At 43.5% G+C, this 18,439-nt stretch overlaps 1 protein-coding gene across 5 annotated transcripts in view; it reads right to left on the bottom strand.

The window, feature by feature from the left end:
• The window catches only part of NSD3 (nuclear receptor binding SET domain protein 3), an 86,311-nt gene extending 68,174 nt beyond the window's left edge, over positions 1 to 18,137 (bottom strand). For all 5 annotated transcript variants that reach the window (XM_083480350.1, XM_083480346.1, XM_083480347.1 and 2 more), the window contains exons 1-2: positions 17,707 to 18,137; positions 4,710 to 5,431 (exon numbers count right to left, since the gene is read on the bottom strand). In XM_083480350.1, coding sequence (XP_083336476.1) covers positions 4,710 to 5,387 — 678 coding nt within the window. In that variant the 5' untranslated portion in view covers positions 5,388 to 5,431; positions 17,707 to 18,137. The remainder of the gene's footprint in view (positions 1 to 4,709; positions 5,432 to 17,706) is intronic.
• Positions 18,138 to 18,439: the final 302 nt, after the last annotated feature.

The following is an 18,439-nucleotide window of genomic DNA, read 5'->3' as shown; positions in this document are numbered from 1 at the left end:
ACGACATCGGGGGAGCGCGGTGCTGAGAATTGCTACCCAGCCCGCAGGGTGAAGCCGCGTCGCTATTAGCGGAGAGCGCCGATTCCTTCCTGTAAACTTTGGACTGAAAAAACCCGTAAGATTGAACGTCTATTTGAAACTAAAGTCATTTGGCTGATTAAAGAAATTTGGCTGAAAACGGGGAACGTGAAAATTAAGGAAGTCTGCCTTCCCCCGACTGCATGAAAGTGAAAGTAACGAAACTTTAAAGCTGCATCCGCAAGAGACATTGTCTTTGATCAATAAAATCTGACATTTGGACTTTAGACCTCCCCTCTAGCTAGCAGGGCAGAGGGGAGGCAAAAGAGACATTAGTAACTGCATGATCTATTTAAAAGGAAAAATTTCTGCTGCCTCAATAACCTGAAACGGACTGCTAAATAAGACAATAGGGCACTGAACTGACTTTTCTCCTGTGAAGGTTACACTGTGATACAAAGTTCCTGGATTCCTTTGTTACAATATACCAGAGTAGGCTGAGACAGTATCTACTGGAAAAGTGCTGCAATTTATATTTACAAGCCTCCTGATATACTTGTCTTAAAAACTTTCTTTGTTTCCGTATTTGGACATTTTCTTTGTCTCTGTATTTGGACATTTTGATTTGCTCCCCCTAGAGGGTAAAGTAAAGGTTGATACAGCTCAAGACAGTGGAATTTTCCATCGGGAGACGGTTCCCGTGGGAAATGACCTTGGGACATAAGTGGTCCACTAGAAGAGATAGCCACAAGAGCCAAGACTAGACAACAACAACAACAACAACACCAGCAACAACAACAACAGCAACAAAAGAAGAGAGGCTCGATTACAGGCGCAACCCCTACAGGACCTACAGGAACAACAGGACAAGAAAAAGTGACAGCTGTCTCCATGGATGCTGTGACACAAGCTCTACTTAAGATAAACCAATCCCTGGAGACCCTAACAAAGCAGAGCTCAGAAAATACACAAAAACTAACAGAGTTAACAGCAAGATTGGATCTGAACACAGAATCTATAAATAAATTGGTCCAGGAAAATTCTGCAACACGTAAAATTGCGGAAGAAGCCAGAACTATTGCTGGAGAGACTCAAGAGAACTTAGAACCGATTGCAAGAAAGGTGCATGAGCATGATGCAACTCTGGCTTTGTGGGAACTACAGAGAAAAGAGAGGAATTTGAAATTGAGATTAATTCCAGAGAACGAAGGTGACAATCTCTTGGAGTTTTTAACACAAGAGTTCGCTGACTGTTGGGAAGATTTGGAGGAAGACGAATTTAAAATCACAACAGCGTTTAGACTGGGCAAAAAACAGAACAGAAAGACTCCGAGGGATTGTTTGATTACCCTTAGATCCAAGGAAGAAAGAGACAAAATATTAAGACTACATTTTGAAAAGGCCTTGCAAATTGGAAACTCAGCTGTACAGATTTTTAAAGACATCCCTAAATACATCTTGGATCTGAGAGCTTTCTATAAGGACTTGGTTTATCTGTTAAAGAAGAATACCATCCTCTTTAGGTGGGAATTTCCACAGGGACTGTCCTTTGATTACAAGGGGAAGAAGGTGAAAATAAAGACTATACAAGATAAAGAGAAATTTTTGGAAAGAAACCGAGAGGACCTACAGAGGGGAACTGTGGACCCAATTGCAGAACAGAAGAGAGCAATAGACATTTTGAATCTTTCGTTTGGACACATTCCACCACCATCAGAGGAAGAGCAACAACTTGGAGCTGTTGGAGGAGTGTCAGAAAAATAACAAGATGGCCCTGCAATTCCTTAGTTGGAATTGTAATGGGCTCAATATGCCTTTGAGGAGACGACAAGTTTTTCATATTCTGAACAGAGAACAACTGGATTTGATATGCTTACAAGAAACCCATATAACCAGAGCTCACAGGAGATTACTTATAAACAAAAGACTAGGACAAGAATTTATCTCATCAGACAAAGTAAAAAAAAGAGGAGTTGTGATCTATGTAAAAGAGAAGTGGGCTCCAAAAATGATGTTTAAAGATGAACAAGGAAGATATTTGGCAGTGGAGATACAAGTACAAGGAGAAAAATTTCTGATAGTTGGAATTTATGCACCAAATGAAGGTAAAGCAGAATTCTTCAAGAGACTTCATGAAACTTTGACGGACTATTTGGATTATAATATGATAATTATGGGAGACATGAATGGTGTAGTCTCCACTAACATGGACAAGGCACAAAGACTGACAGTTACCAAAGAAGGGAGACTCCCTAAGACTTTCTTTGAAATGACGGAAAATATGGACTTAATAGACATATGGAGAACAAGGAACCCTCTTGAGAGAGAGGGAACCTTTTTCTCCCAAGCAATGATGACCTGGACCAGAATCGACCAAATCTGGATTACTAGTGGGATGGCTCCAAAGATCAAGAAGGTAGAGATCTGCCCAAAAACTTGCTCCGACCATAACGCCGTGAAGATGGAAATGAAACTTACAACAACTGGTCAATTCAGATGGAGGATGAATGACACCCTCTTTCGAGATAAGGAGATCCTCATGAAGGCCCAAAAAACTTTAAAAGATTATTTTGAAATAAATTTAAGGGCCGATGTGGAAAAAAGAGTGATCTGGGACGCAAGCAAAGCTGTGATGCGAGGTTTTTTGATTCAACAAAACTCAATAAAGAAGAGGAAACAGAATGAGAAAAAGGAAAAGATTTTGGAAAAGATAAAGGAAGGAGAGAAAAAATTAAGAGTAAAACCAAAGTCCCAGGAGATCTTGAGAGAGATTAAGTTATATCAAACACAATATATGGAATTGATGAATCAAGAGATTGAATGGAAGATAAAGCAAATGAAACAAAAGACAAAGTAAGATGGATCTGAACCAGAGAATAACAGAACAAGAGATAGAGGCTGCCATTCAGAATATGCAACTGGGCAAATCTCCAGGACCAGATGGACTGACTTCCAGATATTACAAATCTTTGAAGGAGTGGTTGATTCAACCATTAAAAGAAGTCTGTAATGAGATTTTAGAGGGGAAAAAGGCACCTGAATCGTGGAAAGAAGCGTATATCTCACTCATACCAAAGACAGAGACTGAAAAGACTCAATTGAAGAACTACCGCCCAATATCATTACTCAATGTGGATTACAAAATTTTTGCAGACATTTTGGCAAAAAGATTTAAAAAAGTGGGCATTGTCGGCCAATTGGTGTCAAAGAGGGACAGAACTTTCTTTATGTATGCTACAACAGCAGCAAGAATACTCATCGCAAAGTATTGGAAGACACAAGATTTACCCACTCTGGAAGAATGGCAGATGAAAGTGATGGACTATATGACATTGGCTGAGATGACTGGCAGAATCCGTGATCAGGGGAAAGAGACGGCGGAAGAAGAATGGAGAAAATTTAAAAGATATCTTAAGGACTACTATAAACTTGATGAATGTTAGAATGTCGAGATTTTCAGGAAAAAAAGGGATACAGTGACATAAGATCAGATTATAGAAAAGATTAAGATGACAGAGGTTGGAAAGGAATATTTAGAAGTTGCTAAAAAATTATGGACATTGGGATGCAGAAAGGGGGGGTATGGGGGAGTCCCGGAAAAGAGGTTGATGAAAAAATGTTATGAAACTATACGTGTGTGTATGTCTCTTTAAGTGTTTGTTTTGTCTTTAAAATTTTTTGTAAAACTAATAAAAATTTTATTTAAAAAAGGAGCAGGCCTGACTATGGGAAAGCCAGAAGTGCACCTGGTGCAGTCCAAAGGTGCCAGACTTGTGGCTTTGGTGCTTCAGGTTGGCCATTCATGGATTTGTGCATCAAAATGAAAAGCTGGAGCCCTGAAGTCAAGCCCACCAAACAAGTAGCTTAGCTGCAAAACTCTATACATACTCACCTGAGAACATGTCACAATAAATACAATAGGAGTTGTGAGTAAACATGCATGGCATCACACTACAGAATAGAAAAAAAACTTTGAATTGCTCCAAAATCCCTCTTGCCTTCTCCTTCGCTCCACTGAATCTTACAGAATATTATTCTAATGCCCTTGGCACAGAAGATTATATTTACTACTTCCTGCATTAAAGCCAGCAATTCTTATCACATGCAACAAGTATAAACTAACTGTGTTAATTATACAGAAGGAAATAAATTTACAATATTAGAAGAGGCTTCCTTTATACAGAGCTGCCCCATGTATGTACAGTTAAGAAATTAATTAACACAAGAAGAAAGAGAAGGCAAGGAATGGTTGTTAAGAGACAGAAAGCTTGAAGTGATTTATACTGAATCTAAAAATACCAAACTTTTCTTAAAGAAAAAGTTTGATGCAGCTTTAGGAGAGTCATTCCCTCAGTAACAATAAAATCACTGAAAGAAAAATTATGTCATTGATCAGGATAATTTCACTCTGTCAGGATGTCAAGCTTCTGACAAATCATTATGGGAATTTGCATACTTTACGCAAAGAAAATCCAAATTCTGTTTTTGCAATAAAGAGCAATCCACCAAGATAAAAATAATTTAAAAATGAGAGATCCATAATGGTGAACTGTTCAGGAAAGAAAACCACTAATCAATCTTAACTGTGCTGCCTAACTGTAGATGCTTTGATAATCTTTCAACATGTAAACAAAAACAAAGAAAATAAAAGCAGTGTTGGAGGAAAAGGCTAAAATTCAGTTTTCACTTACATTTTGTTCCTCTGGCTCCAGTTTTGGAATTTTATGTGATTTGCGCTCTTCTGAGTGGGAAGAGTCATGCTTGCTACTTTTTTTCCTTTTCTCTTTTCTCCCTTCATGTTTTGACTTCGCATACTCACTTCCTTGTACTTCATTTAAAAGGTCCCCACACAGAGAGGACTCAAACAATTCCCTGCCGTTCTGGATAGTTTTGGTTATTTTTAATTTGATTTCTGGTGAACCAGTCTTCTTTGGAATCACCGTTTGGGATACTGAAGGAGGTGGCTGCTGTGGAGGAGATGGTTTTTCCAGATTTTCATGTGGCCTTATGCTAGAGTTCTCCATGTGGTAATACTCTGGTGGACTAAAGTTTCTAACAGTGCCAAAGCCATTGGCTGAACCATTAGGATACTGACTATATGGCTGATATTTGGCTTGGGGTTCATACATGCCAATTGGTGGAAATCCATTAACGAGGGGTGGAAGATCCTCCGTGGTTGGCGTAGGGTACTGAAAACCTTGCTGCAAGGCAAGAGCAGCTTCATATGGCGTCTGACTACCATCTTCAGTGATGTCACTGCTGGCATCAAAAGCATCCTCTTGGCGGTTGTTAGCCGAGTCAATGAGTTGAGGTGGTTGCTGAATTGTGTTTCCCATGATCCCTTGCATGAAAGAGAAGGAGAAATCCATTGTTCTGCTCCAGCATCCTTAGCTTTCCCTTTTTCTCATAGGGCCTAAAAAAAGAAACAAGTGAAAAGATAAAACAGTTGGTGATGCAAGTTCTTTGGTAAAGTTTAAGAAGCAAAGACAAATGCTTGGAAGTGGACTGGGCGAGAATTTCCCTCCATGCTAACACAATGAGTCTTAGGGCACTTCAAAGGCTAACAGATGTTTTATGGCATAAGCTTTAGTGTGCACTTCATCTGATGTTAGAAAAGTATATATAAGATCCTAAGAAGAGTGCTTCTGGACTCCTCCAGTCCAACATGTTCTCAGTGGCCAGTCAGATGCCTGTGAGAAGCCTGCAAGCAAACAGCACTTTCTCCACTTGTGATTCCCAGCCACTGGCATTCAGAGACATACTGCCTCCAATAACAGAGGTAATACATAGCCATGATGGTTGCGTTCTACACACACCACACACAGAAGGGGGAAAATGCATGTCTAGAATCTCTTGCATTTCACAGCCTTTCCCCTCACTGCTTATCCCCCCCCCCTGTACCCATGTGTGTAGGGCTGGGAGACATGTTGAAACGTCATCCAAAACCGATTAGAAGTCCAGATCACAATAATGGTTTCAGAATTTTTGACCTGGCAATATATCATGAATTCCCACTCACTTCCTGGCAGAGGGAGCTCGAGAAATTTCCCGCCCAGCGCCCGCCTGCTTGTATCCTAGCAAGTGGGCTGCCTCCTTCCTCCTGGTCACTCCTCCTGCCCACTCCCTCCTTATGCGCAACAGAAGTGGAGAACTGTGCCATGTAGCTGCCTGGCTCTTGCATGGCCGATATGCAGAGACCAGATTACAACACAAGGACTGGGTGATGTATCGTCCAAAACCAGTTTGAAGTCCATATCCAGGAATCAACTCTCGGTTGCTTCTTCTTCCCCACCTTATTTCCTCCTTCCTCCTTATTTCACACATCATGTGAAATCATGTATTTCACACATCATATTGGTATATTGTGATGGTTAGCTGGTAATATATTAAGATGTTGAAAACCAGATCTCACCCAGCCCTATTTGTGTAAAATATACCGTATTTTTCGCTCTATAACACGCACCTGACCATAACACGCACGTAGTTTTTAGAGGACAATCCGTAGGCATGCCACCCGTAGGCATTCCCTCCATAACACGCACAGACATTTCCCCTTACTTTTTAGGAGGAAAAAAGTGAGTGTTATGGTGCAAAAAATATGGTATTTAAAATCTCTAAGCCATTAAAGGTGCCAAAAGCACTATGAACAATATGACTACAGTGGTACCTCTGGTTAAGAACTTAATTCGTTCCAGAGGTCCGCTCTTAACCTAAGGTACCACTTTAGCTAATGGGGTCTCCAGCTGACGCCGCGCGATTTCTGTTCTCATCCTGAAGTAAAGTTCTTAACCCGAGGTACTATTTCTGGGTTAGCGGAGTCTGTAACCTGAAGCATTTGTAACCCAAAGTGTTTGTAACCTGAGGTACCACTGTAACTCTGTGGAGCTAAGGGCACTGGCTGAACTATTTTTAAGTCAAGAGTTATCTACCTATACATTGCTCTCTATACCCCAGTTTTTATCTTTTGGGACTATCTTGCATAAAAAATGTATCTATTAGACAAGTGCAAATACATGTAGTATATATATGCTACATGTTCTTCCAAAAACTGAGTTTTCTTACATACTGATGTGAGCAACTCCATTTGTGTGGTGGCCATGACAAGGAAGCAGCAAATTATTTTACAAAATCACTGATATGGAAGTAAAAACACAATCTTGCCATTCATGCATATATAATAAAGGTAAATTAAGTGGAGGCATCTCACAGCAAAAACATCCTAGGGCCTATTCAAAAGTTAAAACCGTAAAGGACCCCTGACAGTTAAGTCCAGTTGCAAACGACTCTGGGGTTGCAGCGCTCTGGCCGAGGGAGCCGACGTTTGTCCACAGAGTTTTTCCGGGTCGCGTGGCCAGTATGACTAAGCCACTTCTGGGGAACCAGAGCAGCACACGGAAATGCCGTTTACTTTCCCGCCGAAGCGGTACCTATTTATCTACTTGCACTTTGACGTGCTTTCAAACTGCTAGGAGGGCAGGAGCTGGGACTGAGTAACAGGAGCTCACCCTGTCGTGGGGATTCAAACCGCTGACCTTCCGATCGGCAAGCTCTGGGCTCAGTGGTTTAGACCCCAGCGCCACCCGCGTCCCTTATTCAAACGTTACTTATATCCCATTTTGGACTGTACCCAAGGGAGAGAACAGAAGCATGCTGACAGCTCATGCACTCCCTCCCTTTCTATTCTCAATGGGGAGAGAGCAGAACATCCAACTTAGGAGGTCTTAATTATCTGAACATACGTCAAAGTGCAAGTAGATAAATAGGTACTGCTCCGGCGGGAAGATAAATGGCGTTTCCGTGCACTGCTCTGGTTCGCCAGAAGCAGCTTAGTTATGCTGGCCACATGACCTGGAAGCTGTACGCCAGCTCCCTCAGCCAATAAAGCGAGATGAGCGCCACAACCCCAGAGTCGGCCACGACTGGACCTAATGGTCAGGGGTCCCTTTACCCTTTACCTTTTTACATCTTCCTTATTCTGGGAGACCAAGCACTGTTAAAGAGTGCTTATCTGCCTGGAATCAGGGAAGATTCTACATTGCAATAACCACAGGACCTTTTTGTTTAGGCAGCCATGTCTCCTGCAGTGAGAAAAACAGGTGCACTCGATAGGGAGCACAAGCCCGAGGCTCAGTCTTGCTCTCTTCCTAGTAAGAATCCAGGCTAGGAAGGTGGTATCTTTTGAACGACTACGTACAGAAAACGTTTAAAGACCTCCTCAGGCGGCATGCAGATGAAGGTAGCAAAAGAAATCTAGGTTATTTTGAAGAACACTCCTTTAAATTTGACACACATTGTGATGGTTTTATGAACAACTACTTGCTGGCAAATTTGGCCCTCCGTATCAACAACCAGCTTGCATTAGCACTCTACACTCCAGATCCAAAAATAAGCTTTTACAGTACTGTATTGCTGATCCCAGGCCAATGGGACATACAGCATAGAATAAGCATAATGACTCTCCCTCCTCTCCCCTCAAAAAACATTTTAAATACACACAATATATCCACCATCCCAATGCTTCCTTCCTAGCTGGTGTTCTGAATTCAACAATATACCAAGTCCTAAACGTTTTGCACTCAGACTTATTATGACAGTTGAGAAAATGAACCCCAAAATGCAACTATGCACACAGCTTATAACTTCATGTTTGATCAGCAATGCCTGTTTTATATGTTTGAATAAACAAACAATTACTTTGCTATTTTGCTAAGTACAAAACATTTCTAAAGGGACATAAGTTTTTAAAGTGGCAAATTTAGGAAACTTGACTTCAATATCAATCAATAGATTTTATCAATAGAGACTTCAATATCTTAAAATCTGGTCTACAGTACATACGCTTCAGGTTACAGACTCCGCTAACCCAGAAATAGTGCTTCAGGTTAAGAACTTTGTTTCAGGATGAGAACAGAAATCGTGCTCCGGCGGCGCGGCAGCAGCAGGAGGCCCCATTAGCTAAAGTGGTGCTTCAGGTTAAGAACAATTTCAGGTTAAGTACGGACCTCCGGAACAAATTAAGTACTTAACCTGAGGTACCACAGTATGAACATTCTTTCTCTTCCATCATCTTGCAATTTAACATACAGTATTCCATTTACTAATGACACAAATACAAAATAGATCTCATCTCTCAAAAATATGAATCCAGCACAGTTAGGATCAGAGAAAGTACAGAATGAAAAAACACAGATGCACTCTCTCTCTCTCTCACACACACACACACAACTTTTTTAAAATGGGAAAATTGCTCAAAACAGAGAGCAACAGCTATGGCAAATTACATCTACAACTAAAATGAAAGTCATTCTGGGAACTTGGTTGTAAGGGTGACATAAATACTAAAAAGAAGGAAGAAGCAGCTCAAGATTCTTAAGACAGTTCCCTGGTTTGAAGATCAGGCCACAGGAGTTCATGCTTTTGTTGGTTTTACTGTCATTTATAGTCTTGGAAATGGCTTCAATTCCTAGTAAAGAGCAAACCTTTAAGAAAGGAATGTAAGGAACTGGGTTATTCAATTCCATGTCCCTGAGAATCCTAGCATGCATAATTGGCACCATTTAAGAGTCAAAGAGAGAAATAATGCCTCCCCCATTTTCAGAACTGCTCTACAATAGAGAAAAGTTGGAGGAGGGAAAGGAGCTGCTGTGCTTAGAAAGGAGAAGCCACAGCTGCTGACAGCTTGGTTTTCCTCTGCAAAAGCAGTTTTGGCAGAGCAGCAGCAGAGGGGGAGTTGTACTGCTATCGCCCTGACATTCCTGTTCATAGAACAAAGGAAGAGAGGAGGGAACTTTTTATCACAATCTACAGCAGACACTCAACATCCTGGCCTGTTTGTCCACCCTTAAAAGTCATCCCTCCAGCATTCAAAGAGTTCTCTTTCCAGGATACTTTCTGCAGGTTGAGATGCGAAATAGCCGACCAACACATGCCCAATATAAAAAATTAATTCGTTCTGGAGGTCTGTTCTTAACCTGAAACTGTTCTTAACCTGAAGCACCACTTTAGCTAATGGGGCCTCCTGCTGCCGCTGCACCACCAGAGCACAATTTCTGTTCTCATCCTGACGCAAAGTTCTTAACCCGGGGTAATATTTCTGGGTTAGCGGAGTCTGTAACCTGAAGCGTATGTAACCTGAGGTACCACTGTAGTTCAGTGACAAGTATAAAACCTCAAAAGGATAAAAAGCATAATCTTGTTTACCTCAATCACTGGCTGCTCCACACTGACAGTAAACTGTAGAGAAGTGTGTCGCAAGTGCTTGAGTTGACTGTAGATAATAATACTTTAACACCACACTGTGCTGGTCCTAAATGTTAAAGTGATCTCTGGTGTATATTAAAATTACCGTATTTTTTGCACCATAACACTCACTTTTTTCCTCCTAGAAAGTAAGGGGAAATGTCTGTGCTTGTTATGGAGGAAATGCCTACGGGTGGCATGCCTTCGGATTTTCCTCCTCTAAAAACTACATGTTATGGTCGGGTGCGTGTTATAGAGCAAAAAATACGGTACTTTTTAGAAATGTGATGGGTTTTGCTACAAGGCAAGGAAAAGAACTACATATTGCAATCAGGGTAGCTGAGCATTTCCTGATATGCCTGGCTTCCAGAGTAACACACTTTCTTGCTCCGACAACTAATCATTTATTTTTATTTTTGCTTTATGCAGAAGACACTATAATGCAATGCAGCTGCATTGATAACAGTCAGCTAAAAATCAAAATTCCACGAATTTCCAACAAGTTATTTTACCAAAGTTCATTGGGGATGTTAGGAGTGGGTGGATGCTAGCATCATACACACATGAACCTCTCCAGAAGCCCTCCTTCCATCACTGATGGAACATAACCCTTTCATTAGTAATGAGACACGGTTAGACTGAGAGAAACAGAATATCAGAAAGTCAGCACAAAGCTTTACATCCTCCTTCATCAATACAGTTGTACTTTGGATCCCAAATGCCTTGCAACTTGAATGTTTTGGCTCCCGAACGCCACAAACCCAGAAGTGAATTTTCCAGTTTGCAAACGTTCTTTGGAAGCCGAACATCCAGCGTGACTTCCTGCACTTCCGACTGAGTGCAGGAAGCTCCTGCAGCCAATGGGAAACCGCACCTTGGTTGTCGAACGTTTTCAGCAGTCAAACGGATTTCTGGAATGGATTCCATTCAACAATCAAGGTACGACTGTAATTACAATTCTGCATTTTTCTAGAATGTACACAAATGATGTAATTCATTATTAGAATGTTTCTACCCAAAGAGTAGTATTTTTCCCAATCTGATAAACACAATGCTACTCAATTGCAATTCTAGACACACACAAAAGGTTAAGTTTAACCTCAAAAGTAAGCCCAGGCTTAACTTGTAGGTTATCTATCATATGGCATTATTCAGCCCATTAAGCACTTTTAAGTCCCAGCAAGTGCTTAGCTGTCCGACAATAAAAATAAATGGGAATTTAGAATTGCTTAAAATTGATCATGTGCACTGTTCTGAGTAGAGGCACTGCAACCTTCTGGGGGTCACATGGCAGTAGTGGGTAGCCCAAGGGACATGACATGTAGCTTTGTACTGGAGGCTACAGCCCAGTCATTCAGAAGTCAAGCTATTTCTACATGTGCGTGCCTCCATCCAGGCAAGCAAAAGGCATTATTACAGTTCAATGACACACTGCATCTAGACAGGAGGGAGGCATGGAGCAGGGCCAGTGAGAAATGTGAGCTTGAGAAGGGGTGTGGCCTGAAAAGAAAAGGACCAGACAGGCAAAACTATAAGGCTGCAGTGGACCCCTGGGTCTGAGACAGTAACGCTTTTCTGTGTTTGCCCTACTATCTGAACTAGAGAGTTCAACACGGCAACCTCCCTGCACACTTTCCATCAGCAGATGAAACACTGCCTGGGTACTGGTCAGCTTATTTATTTTACTCTGATTATGACACTGCTGTTTATGGCTTTTGTGGCATTCTGTTTTTATGGTATCATATTACAGACTTTTTTCCACATCTTGTTAAGAGTATGAGAGAGAGCAGCTACTAAATTATATACAAATAATTATATATACACTACAATAATTAGCAACACTACCACCAGAGGAGCGGACTGGACAACATAATCTGCAATCTTAACCCCAATGAATTCCACAGAACTTAATTCTGAGTAGACATAGTTAGGATTCCATTAGTAGGCTTCAACAGTAAATCAATGACACCCTCTTTCAAAAGAGGTGTGTCTGGGCTAAGGTGTCAGCTGTCTAACACTATCACACTTGCATACAAGCAGCCATACAGAGAAGAAAATCAAGGCCTTCATGCTGCCTACCATTTTTATATGTATGTATATAGTCTTTCAAGTATACAAAATCTTCCATTTGCAAAATAAAATAAAAATTTTACCTTCTTCACGTAACAAGAAACACAGGATGCTCTTTTCACTAGATCAATTAGGTTTTCAAAATAAGCTCAGTTCGAGTATTTTAAAGCCTAGCTGGTCCAACAAAGGTATCATCTCATGGGTCTGGGGTTTCTCATTCCCACATACCGTATTTTTCGCTCCATAGGACACACTTTTTACCCTGCAAAAATGAAGGGGAAATGTGTGTGCGGCTTTGGGGCGAATGCAGGCTTTCGCTGAAGCCGGGAGACCGAGAGGCATCGGTGCACACCGACCCCTCTCGCTCTCCAGGCTTCAGGAAGCTATCCGCAAGCGTTGCAAGCCCGGTGGGAGTTCCCGCGGGCTCACAAGGCTTGCGGGGAGCAGCCTGCAGCCCCCGCAAGTGTCCGCAAGCCTTGCGCGCCCGGCAGGAGGTCCCACCGGGTGCACGAGGCTTGGGGCAGCAGCCTGTCGCCCAAAGCACGGGGAGCCCTCCGGAGGGCTCCCCGTGCTTTGGGCGAGTGTCTGCAAGCCTTGCGCGCCCGGCAGGAGGTCCTGCCGGGTGCGCGAGGCTTGGGGCGGCAGCCTGTCGCCCGAAGCACAGGGAGCCCTCCGGAGGGCTCCCCGTGCTTTGGGCGAGTGTCTGCAAGCCTTGCGCACCTGGCAGGGAGTCCCGCCGGGTGCGCGAGGCTTGGGGTGGCAGCCTGTCGCCCGAAGCACGGGGAGCCCTCTGGAGGGCTCCCCGTGCTTTGGGCGAGTGTCTGCACGCCTTGCGCTCCCGGCAGGAGGTCCCGCCGGGTGCGTGAGGCTTGGGGTGGCAGCCTGTCGCCCGAAGCACGGGGAGCCCTCCAGAGGGTGCCCCATGCTTCGGGCAGGTGAGCGCAAGGCTTGGGGCGGCAGCCAGGGCGGGGGGGGGGAATAATTTTTTAAAATTCATTTTCCCCCCAAAAAACGAGGTGCGTCCTATGGGCCGGTGCACCCTATGGGACGAAAAATACGGTAAATTGCCAACACTCTGGTTGTTTTGTATATTTATATTATAGAAAGCATAGTCTAAACAGTTTTATGAAGAGCAAAGCAGTTCATCAACCTAGCCATCATACAAAATGTTATGAGTCATTTCCAACTTTACATACACATAGCGCTGAAGTTAAAAAGTAATCAATTTAAAGTGAAAAATAATTATTCCTAGAAAGCATTTTGTTACAAACTTCCCCTTTGCCAATGTACTTGTCCTCTCTACTGGAGCCAAACATCACTACTTTAACCGATTCAATAGCACCTGGTGTCATCCACTGATCATCTTTTTCTAAGACTTGCTTAGAGAAAATAGTAACAAGAAAGAACAGCACTAGAGTTGCAGACATTGCCTAGTGTTACACTTAACATGGTGCAGTTATGAAAATGTTAATGAAATATTGTTATTCTACATATAACTGCAGCATTGCAGCCAATCATAGTAATTAATTATATATTGCCCCCGGAGTATTAGGGTTTTTAAGGGCAAAAACAGGAACACTGAGAAGCCTGTAAACAGATGTGTAAAAATGAAGCAAGCATATCAAAATATGATACTTTGATTTTAAAACAAACTGACACAGGATTTATCCAAACATGCAAAGATTGTGGCTGATTGACAAGACATTCACATTTATACTTCTGTCAAATCAACAAAGAAAAACAAAATGAACAAACTACAAACATTAGAGATACAATCAGAATATGGAGCCTCTCTCCACTGCAGAAAAAACCCTCAGATGCTATCAATTCAAAAAAAATTATCAAAGCATCACACAAATATACCTGCTTCCCACTAATCAGATACCTGAACAGCAATTTGTCTCACATCTCTGTTGTCTGCTGTACAAACAACAGCATCTGCACAGTTCAATGGCAGTTAAAATAAAGGAACACTTAGCTATCTGTACAGGAATAGAGTCAAGAAAAAGCATTAAGAAAATGTAGGAGGAAATCCCTTCGTGTATAATATTTAAAACACAATCAGTAAGTAAGTTTCATCTTGCTGTTCACAAACAAGTGTGCCTTTTTTCGGCAGCCTTGGCAATGTCATTTCCTTGTTTACTTAAAGAAATTGCTGAAGACGGTTCAGCCTTCTGCCATTTACAACAGAGACAGCCCCTCTACCTATTTAATTCTTCATGAAAATGGAGAGAAAAATGTCTGTATAATCCCGCTGCAGATTTGTATTGAAAAGGGTTAATTTCTGCACCACAGTCCCCTAGCAGTACTAGCTGCAGAAAGGAATGAGAAGGAGGAAAGATGTTCCTTTCTCAGCCTGCTTATGATAAATTTCAGAATGGTATGATTCTAAGATAGAGAATAAGGAACAAGGAGAAGGATCTTAAAGACCATTTGTTAACCCAAAACAAGCCTTGTTTCTTTTGGGGAGTAGGGGGTCTAAATAGATTTACACTGCAGTATATGGCAGCAAACATGGCTGCCTCTGCCCCTTTAAATCCAAATGGTCCTCCTCCATCACATTAAACTATTATCTGATCTATCCTCAATTATTCCTCAATCCTTCTTTGAAAAACAAAGAGGGTGTCTTTTCCTCATAGACACAAGAGATCACTTTCTAGAACTCTAGGTTCAAGCCTTAATAGGGCATTCCTGCAAATTTATACATGTAGGCAGGCACTGTATATACATACACAAAAGGTTGTGTTATTAACAGTCCCAGATTAGACTTCTCCAACTCCAAGGCCAACTCCAACACTACCCCATGACTATTTATGGCTTTCTAGTTAGAATGTCATGCAAAACAGTAACCCCATGGCAAGCGACATAACCAATTCCACATCCACAGTCCATATTCTCACACTTATATATGACACTACATTAAGGCCATCTCGCCAGACTCCAGCACAGTTATTCTATTATTGTACTGGTCACAACACACAACCCATAACAACACTTTGTCTATAAATTATTTCATAATGTATTTTCCTATGTTGTTTCTCATATCCTTTAAGCCAACAGTCTTGAAGAGTCTAACACTCCAAACCACCTAAAATGCCTCAGCAACTGTGTTTCCATTGTCATGTTGACAACATCAACCACAACTATAGGACTATAGTTGAGGTTATAGGACTATAACCTCCTTGCATACCAGCTGACTTTATTATTTATCACCAAATCATCAATCCCATTTTATTTTATTTATTAAATTTGTACACCTCCCTTCATCTGCAGATCTCAGATGAAGCACAAAATACATGATAAAAACAACTATAACCCCACCTCCCACAAACAAATTTAAAAGGCATATACAGTGGTACCTCGGGTTACATACGCTTCAGGTTACATACGTTTCAGGTTACAGACTCGGCTAACCCAGAAATATTACCTCGGGTTAAGAACTTTGCTTCAGGATGAGAACAGAAATCGTGCGGCAGCAGCAGGAGGCCCCATTAGCTAAAGTGGTGCTTCAGGTTAAGAACAGTTTCAGGTTAAGAACAGACCTCTGGAATGAATTAAGTACTTAACCTGAGCTACCACTGTACTGTAAGATGTTAATCAGTCAAAGGACTGATTGAAGAGGAACATTTTTGTCTGGAACCTAAAGGTATATAATCATAATGCCTCAACCCGCCTCCAGCCTTCATCCCAATTCTGGCATCCTCACAATCCCATTGCTCTATGTGAGATCTAGCCTCCAGTCATCATCCCACTTCCACTCCATCTGTTTCAAAGTCCTATACTACCCATACACCCTCACATTCCTAGGTCTCCCCAAACCCCCATTCCCCCAGAATATATATGTTGCCCACACCTCCCCTCTGCACTATCTGCCACATACAGTGGCACCTTGGTTTAAGAACAGCCCTGTTTACAAACGATTCAGTTTACGAACTCCGCAAAACTGGAAGTAGTGTCCTGGTTTGCGAACTTTACCTCAGTCTAAGAACGGAACCTCATTAGGGAAAGTGCACCTCAGTTTAAGAACAGTTTCGGTTTAAGAACGGCCTTCTGGAATGGATTAAGTTCATAAACCGAGGTACCACTGTACTGTCAGGGATTAAGCTGCTGTGGAATAGTTTTTATGTATTTTAATAAAGTGTTTGATGATTTGATGATACTTTGTTGGTGTACTTTCGCTACAAGTTCTTGGTGCTGCTACTGCTAAATGTCTACCAAACACGCAAATACTATGGTACTCAGAGCCAAAGCCACTATGAAAAGTCCTTACTTCCACATCTAATGACCCCCCCCCCGACTTTTTAGAGCTCTCCCTCAACTGGTGGTAAATTAACCAGTTCACTACTACTGTATACATATCTCCTCAAGAGGCCCACTAAGTTCAACAGGGCTCACTCCAAGAGCTAAGGGACTATTAGGTCCAAATTTGGAAACTTACATACAGTATTTTAAATCTCACTTTGCCATTAACTCATTATGTGGTCTTAAGCAACCCACTGTCTCTCAGATCAAATTCTGATATAATAATAGCTACAGGTTATTTGTCACGATTTTATATTGCCCTTTCTCCAAAGAATTCAGGGCAGCACACATAGAAATATTGAATGGCCTAAGGTCACAAAGTGAGTTTAACAGCTGAATGAGGATTTGAACCCACTGATCCTAATGCACACCACATTACAGTGGTACCTCGGGTTAAGAACTTAATTTGTTCTGGAGGTCCGTTCTTAACCTGAAGCAAAGGTCTTAACCTGAGGTACGACTTCTGATTTAGTGGAGTCTGTAACCTGAAGCGTATGTAACCTGAAGCGTATGTAACCCGAGGTACCACTGTACTGAGGGCTACTTTGGATTACAGATATACCCTAAAGCACTGGGGGGGGGGGACCTTGAAAATGCCCACTTGTGCTTGTCTGTGCCAAGTAAGGTTTGCTTCCTGCGCTGGGTTCCCACCTCATCTCTCTTTAGGTCCCCAAACTGCTACATACGGTAAATATGTCTGTCCAAGCCAATACCAAAGGGAGGGAGGTCACCCATGCAGGAGCAAAGGAGGCAGACCAGGTGGGGATGACTCTGGCTCTCGGGGTCGTGGGTTTGAGCCCCGCATCGGGCAAGAGATTCCTGCATTGCAGCGGGTTGGACTAGATGACCCTCGCGCCCCTTCCCACTCTACCGTTCTATCACGAGAAGCCTAACACCCTTCAGCTCACGTTTTCATCAAGGGTCCTGTAGATGAAAAACGAAAAGGAAAAATGGAGGGCCCTCGGGCTCTCCAAAAGGCAAATATTGGACACGGAGGAATGTTGAGGACTAGCAACTTGGGGAGGCTCGTTCGCAAGGCGACGTCTCCGCCCCCTGCCCCCCTCCGTGGCGCCTCACCGTCAGTCTCTTCCATTCTAACTTCCCCGCAGTATCGGACCGATCGCCGCCGGGACGCGTAACGAAGGAAGCGCGGCGGAAAAGGCCTCGCCGGGCCGGGCTCGGCAAAGGGGGCGGGCCAGGCCCCGCCGTAGGCCGCGCTCGATCCCCGGCCTCAATTGACGCGGCGCTCCCGCCGCCGCCGCCTCTGCCGCCGCCTCCTCCTCCTTCTCCTCCGTCGCGGGCGGCGCAGGAGCCTCCTCGGGGGCTGCGGGCGAGGAGTCCGGGGAAGAGAGGGGGCGCTGGCGCTGCGCTCTCGCTCGCTCGCTCGCTCGCTCTCAGGCCCCGGCCTCGGCCCTGCCCGCCGCCTTCGCCTTCGCCGCCGCCGCCTTTCTTCTCGCGCAGCACAAAGCTCCCTCAGAGGCAGCGCCGGAAGAAAGCGGCGCCTCATTGGCTGCCCGCGCTGCGCCAGGCGCCGGGCATGCTGGGAGTTGCAGTTTCCCGCCTGGACGGGTCGGGCGGAGGGCGCGCGCGCGCTTGTCCCGGGGCAGCAGCGCCAGGCGGCGGCGCCTTGGCGGGCGGGGGAGCCGTGGCTCTGGCGGGGTCCCGCAGGTACAGCCCGGCTGGCAGGAGGGGTTGGGGCCCCAGAGGATTTGGGGCTCCCTGTGAGGCCTCGGAGGGGCCCCGGGCGCGCGCGCAAAACTCTTCCCCTAGGGAAGGCGGAGACCCGCTCTCGGGGCTCGGGGAAGAGGCC

Source organism: Podarcis liolepis (assembly GCF_965112155.1).
Source record: "Podarcis liolepis genome assembly, chromosome: 16".
In the NCBI taxonomy this organism is placed as follows: Eukaryota; Metazoa; Chordata; class Lepidosauria; order Squamata; family Lacertidae; genus Podarcis; species Podarcis liolepis.
This window is presented reverse-complemented; position numbering and strand designations above follow the sequence as displayed.